Source organism: Pocillopora verrucosa, chromosome 11 (genome assembly GCF_036669915.1).
Source record: "Pocillopora verrucosa isolate sample1 chromosome 11, ASM3666991v2, whole genome shotgun sequence".
NCBI classification, from domain to species: domain Eukaryota; kingdom Metazoa; phylum Cnidaria; class Anthozoa; order Scleractinia; family Pocilloporidae; genus Pocillopora; species Pocillopora verrucosa.
Genome location: NC_089322.1, coordinates 17,709,613 through 17,715,505, shown reverse-complemented (window position 1 = coordinate 17,715,505; position 5,893 = coordinate 17,709,613). Strand labels below are relative to the sequence as shown.

General features: G+C 37.5%; 1 protein-coding gene across 2 annotated transcripts; it reads right to left on the bottom strand.

Moving 5' to 3' along the window:
- Positions 1–266: 266 nt before the first annotated feature.
- LOC131781520 (caspase-3-like) lies at positions 267–5,023 on the bottom strand. 2 transcript variants are annotated; one of them, XM_059098188.2, is made up of 3 exons: positions 4,871–5,023; positions 2,448–2,501; positions 267–1,851 (listed from the first exon to the last, which is right to left on the bottom strand). In XM_059098188.2, the coding sequence occupies exons 1-3, from the start codon at positions 4,953–4,955 to the stop codon at positions 1,109–1,111; spliced, it is 882 nt and encodes a 293-aa protein (XP_058954171.2). In that variant the 5' UTR covers positions 4,956–5,023; the 3' UTR covers positions 267–1,108. The 2 variants fall into 2 exon arrangements, with proteins under 2 accessions (XP_058954171.2, XP_058954170.2); XM_059098187.2 differs by lacking the exon at positions 4,871–5,023 and adding an exon at positions 3,765–3,879.
- Positions 5,024–5,893: the final 870 nt, after the last annotated feature.

Below are 5,893 nucleotides of genomic sequence, written 5' to 3'. Positions count from 1 at the left end.
TGTACGCAGATTCCATATCTGGTGCATAACCTGAGGTAATAAATTGTGGAAGAATTACCAAAATTTTAAGATATCAGTCTTGGATGATCCCAACTATAATTTCTTATTAATGAAGTGTGAGGGCAGTACTGGCCCAATATTGTAGAATTACAGCCAAAGGGCAGCAAGGTCCATACAAAAATGATTGAGGGCTAATTTTTCTACAGTACAGCTTGATCAAGCAAGGTTAGCAAGTAGCTTAACATAGTGTATATGGTACTTGCACCAATTGCCAGCATTTGCAAAAATAGATACACATCTCATGACCACATAAGATGGTTTGTGTGGCAAAATCTGGACCATGTAAGAACCAATTGGAACCCTCAGATTTACCTCAGGGCTGGGTTATTTAAAAGGGGGTAAATGTAAATCTAGGATTAAAAGTAAACATTGATTTCAATTTCTTGTGTAGAAGAGTACATATAAGAGTTAGGCTTCTATTGGGTTTTATCTCATTATGACTAAAAAATGATGGGGAAAAATTCAAACAAAAAATTCTTTTGCAGTGCTATAAAACCAAATTTAAAATTTACACCAACACTTTACTTTGAACAACCCAGCCCAGGACTACCTTACCATATATCAATATAACTTATCTTACCAAAGCTAACTCATTGCTCAGTTCAAAGGAGTGAATCTGGTTTAAATGTTGTTTTATTTCTTCTTGAGGAGTGGAAATCCTGAATCAGACACTGCTTTACAACTATCTTTGAACAGCACCTACAATTTTCTCTATGACTTAGTGAACAGCATTTTTATCTTTGTGTACCCACTATTGTTACAATAAGACTAAAACTCCTGCATCAGCATTGCTTTTTTCAAAGACTTCATCCATACAGCAAGGATTGAAAATTTTGGACTGTATATATTACACTGTAGCATAATATACAGTGTTACTGATGTGGTCTGTGGGAGAATTTAACAAAGTTCATGTAACCACACTTCTGAGCTCCAGTGGACAGGTACACTGGCAATGTTTCATCTACAATTTTCTCATTACACAAACATATTAAGTAGACATTCATATACACGACAAAGACAGAATTTGTCATGAGCATTTCATGATGGGTTAATTATATTTTGGACTAAAATACACTTTCCTTCTCAGCATGCAGACTTGGCAGGGTATTTGCTTGAGGCCTGTTTTGCTGAAATAATTTGCAACATGATTGTTGACTCTCAGCATCAGATCCATAAGATGCTCCCTTTCTGCATACTCTTTAAAAATTGCCACAACTGTTGAAATGAACCAAGAACCAAGCTCTGGCTGCCTGTAGCTTTGGTGATCAGGGGCAGAGGCAAAACAGATCAGAAAATCAGCATCAGCTGGAAGAGATGAGCTTGCACATGGAACAGGCTCACTGTCGCTCTCAATAGGTACCCTATCCTGTCTATTGCCACGGCAAGCTTGGATCAGAAATATTTTTGGTTTCCCCTCAAGAGAAGGACATGCATCTCGGCGAAAATTGGAAGTGATTGCTTCAATTGTAATCACCTCCTCATCAATTCCATGAATCCCATCTTTGAGACCATGGCTGAGGATTACACACAAGAAACAATCATATCTGCTGAAGTCTTTCTCTGCAGTTTCACTGAGTATTTCCACCATCTGACTTTGAGTCAAGTTATTTACAATTCGGGTTTTGAAGTTGAAATCATCAAAGAGGCTACAAAGATTTTTCACATCTTCCTCTGACCCATGGCGTACAGCCTCCTCCCTCTTCGGGAAGCTGTAGTTATGAATTACTAACACATAACCAGACTTTACTTTTAAATCAATATCATCCCCAGACTCTTGAAAAGGTGCATGAGCTAGAAAAAAAAAATAAGTGAAATGAATAAGTGAATTCAAATGACTAAGTTTCTGTTTGGATTGAAGGACTAAGCACAGAGTGGAAACATATGAGACAATTAAAAGATCTGATCTTACTTTTTTAACTCTTCAACTCCTAGAAGTGATTAACATGTAACTTCTCTTATAACATCCATACATATTCCAGCAAACAGGTTATGAGAAGACACAAACTTATCAGGTAAAAATGGTTACTTAATCAAATACCAAATTCTTGTAACTAATTTACAAGGAGATGTGTAGCAGCTAAAGGGGACAATTAACAATCAGATCTTGGGAGTTAAAGGCTTAAGACAGTAAAATTATGGAGTAGCTCCTTTAACCTTGTTGCTACCAACCATGACCATAAAGGAAATTCTCCTTACAGTCTCAACACAATTTTAAGCAAAAGAAAGATGAGAAGTCAGAAAAATTTAACCCAGATTTTAATTTGGAGAATAGTATTAAATTTCACCTTAATTTACATTATTGTAGCTGAAATATTTAGAAATGAATGGCAGACCGCCCAGAAAACAGACATTGGAAAAGGTAAACTTGATAAATAAACTCTACTTACCACTAGTTTTAGTTCTTGCTGCTTGCTCTGGGGTGTGCTCTTGGTTTAGTACTCCTAACAAAGTTACAAAGTCAGTCAATTATCTTTGTAATAATCTGTGGTTACTATCAGGTAGGCTTCCAACAATAACTTTCTAAATTTTCAATAAGCTTGGTTGTAGATAACAGAAATCACGCAACATGTAAGGCAATGCTTCATAATCCCTACTATGTTGAAAAAAAAACACAAAACACAATTTTCTGATGTATTTCACCTTATTGATCATAAAAATGACATCAACATTATTTAAAACTTTGAGGTGAAACCTCAGACTAGGCCTTGTGGTTTTCCATGCCACTTCGCTGATCAATAAGGTTTTAAGACCAAGACAGAATCTCTCCCTATAATATCAATACAATATCAAGAGTGACTAGCATCTAATTTCTTCTTACAGGATCACCATGAATAAAACATTAAGGTCATGAGAATAAGGGAAATGATCACCAACTAAAGAAGCTCTTGAATGTTAAACAAATTCTCTTTTCCAAAGCCTTAAAATAATTGTACAAAGATTTAAGTATGGAGAATAGCTATACTGATATGAGGGTGTAAAGGGCTAACTAGACAATGGAAAATTGTGGTCAATTTGTTCAAAGTCGGTTTACCTAAGCCTGAGATTTCAAAAGAAGGCGATTCGTGACGCAAATAAATGCAAATGCAACCGTCATGATTACTCTTTTACAAAGTTGTTGCTATTTTAGGAGTTGGAAAGGGGTTTTCTCATTTCATTTTCACTTAGGAGGTTTCTCTCAGTAATCAAGGATGTAAGTAAATCTTTGACCGGTATAACAGAAACCCATATGAAAAGAAAGGGCCAAAATGCAGAATAAAATGAGGTTATCATAAATGACACCGTATTAATTAATTCCTGGAGTATAACTCTTCAAGCTCCTTCCGATTTTTTCGAGTTGAAGTGAACGAATTAAAACTGTGTACTGCATCGTCGAGTTTTTAGTTTAGATGATGTGGTTCGAGCAGGAGAACAGGAAATGAAGTAATGTTTGAAAAATAACGTAGGCGGAAAAATTATGTGGAGAAAGAGGCAATTTGCCGTGATGTGGGCCGGTAACATGGCTGACTTGGCTAACAATTGATACTCAATCGATTTTCTTTGATTTTAAACTACATCAAATCAGGTTTGATATTGTTCCCACTATAACGTATTTAAATGAAAGATTATCATCATGTTTCGAACAAGCCACAAGTTATGAATTATTCTGATTCATGTGTCGAAGCACCGATCGAAAACTTCCCTTACAAACAGAGAAAGTTGCGTACCTTCTGATATCTTACCAGTCGGCCCAATATACAGTTTCGCATGATCACCAACCACGACAGCTCCTTTACACTGTTCTACATTTACATCGAATTTGGACATGCTAGAAGGTTTTCCAGTCAAAAACGGTGCGTAAAGACCAAAGTAACGACTCTCACGATAAACGACGGAGCGAAGCGGAAGTAAACGAAAGGATGGGATTGTGAGTGGTCAGCGGAAAACACCAAGTAAGAGTTATTCATTCGAAGTCTTCACGCTGAAATTTAGCATTTAGGAGGGATCGACCCCTGTTCTATTTAATTACTAGAGACCTTAAGCAAACCACGACGGCGACAGCAACGAGGACATGGAAAAACAAAAGATATGATGGGTAGAACAATAGCTCAGCACGTGCGTTTGTACATTTCTGAGCCGTCCTATGCAAAACAACAACGTGAAATCACCACAATTTGCGTCGTCTGCGAACCGAAACCGCGACGGCAAATTATTTTAATTTCTATTTGGAACTCAACGCTTTTTTGATACGTTATGCTGAAGTTGAGGTGTGGCGCTGTATGAGACGGTAAACACATGCAGCCATTTTTGAAATTCTAATTATAGGTAGAAATTTCATTTTTTAATAGAAGTCTTCCTTGGCGTTGCCGTCCTGACTGCTTAAGGTCCCTACTGATTGGAGGGAGAGGTGGCTATGCATAAGCAACCCTTTCCACATGCTAACGGGGGAAGCGCCCAGGGGAATAAAATGGGTTCTTTTTAGAGATGGAAAAAGGGTGCTCTCTACTTTCAGTTGCCCTTATAGGCCTCTCTTTTAAAGAAAAAATTATGACTATAACAAAGCGTCATTTGTGTGGTTATTTCGATTTTTCGAGGGTGGATAGTTTCGATTTCAGACTTTGGCAATCGACGGAAACTTATCATAGAGGGAAAAATCTGCGTCGCGTTTACTATGTATTTTTTCGCCAAATCTGGCTTAACTGATACGTTCACTTGGCAAATAGTGCAAATTTTCAAATGTTCTTAGGAGTGGGGATAATTCAGCAAAACTCAATAAACAATACTGTATATGAACTTAATTAGCAACAGGCGGCTGGTTAATAAATATTCTTACCTTCATGTGGTGCAACTTGCACGGTGGCATAATCGCTAGCAACAATCTGCGAACAATTTTCTACAATTATGTTGAACTTGGACATACCAGAAATAAGCTTCACTCAAAAATACTTCTGATGTGTACGAAATTGTCGAGGATGTTTCGTGATGTTGGAAAGAAGACGGGTAGCATCCGGAAGTAGTGGCAATGTTATTGTGGTCAGCGGGCTGCACCGACTGCAATCAGGCAGGTTTTGCGTCACACTCTTGCTTTTAAAATTTCTCACAAGTCATCTTTCTGTTTTGTTTATGTTTTCGATTCAAATCGTGATTACATGCAAAATTGCCGCGCTAGTTGATATCAGGTGAGAGATGGCCGTGGAAAAGATATGGGTGGAGGCTATGGGATCTAAATATGTCTACTCCTTTAATCCCAGAAAGAGTACTAATATTTGAGAAAATGACCGTGTCCTATGCTGGTGAAGGACCACCTTCTACCTCCCCATCCCCCAACCTCCCTCATGTCAGAGGTCAGAACTGCTTAATCTTAGCCAGGTTTATGGATACTGTTGGGAATACTCAGTGATATTCACATTATACGTTTATTGTTAAACTATTGAGGGATAATCAAGTAAATGCATATTAAGTAACTGTAAACATAATAATTTGGTATTAGTAACTGAGTTGATAACATAGATTGGTCACTGTAAAGAATTTCATGGCTGATATTTTGACCGTTTACCCTTCATCATTTGCTCTGACGAAGGGCTAATGCTCCGAACGTCAGATTTGAAACTCTTCATGGTGGCCAACCTACGTTATTAACTCAGTTGATAATAACTGTAAATATATGAAAATCATATATGTGCACTGCCGTTGAAAAAAAGGCCTGAACAAAAATTTTTTCAGGCCCTTTTCAGCTACTAGTTCATTAGTGTTCATAACTGCGAGGATCACTTCTATTTCCAGTCTAGTTGATAACAACACATTACCTCATTATATTCTCCCAGTGATGCAGCACCACAGTTTCATGAGCAACTTA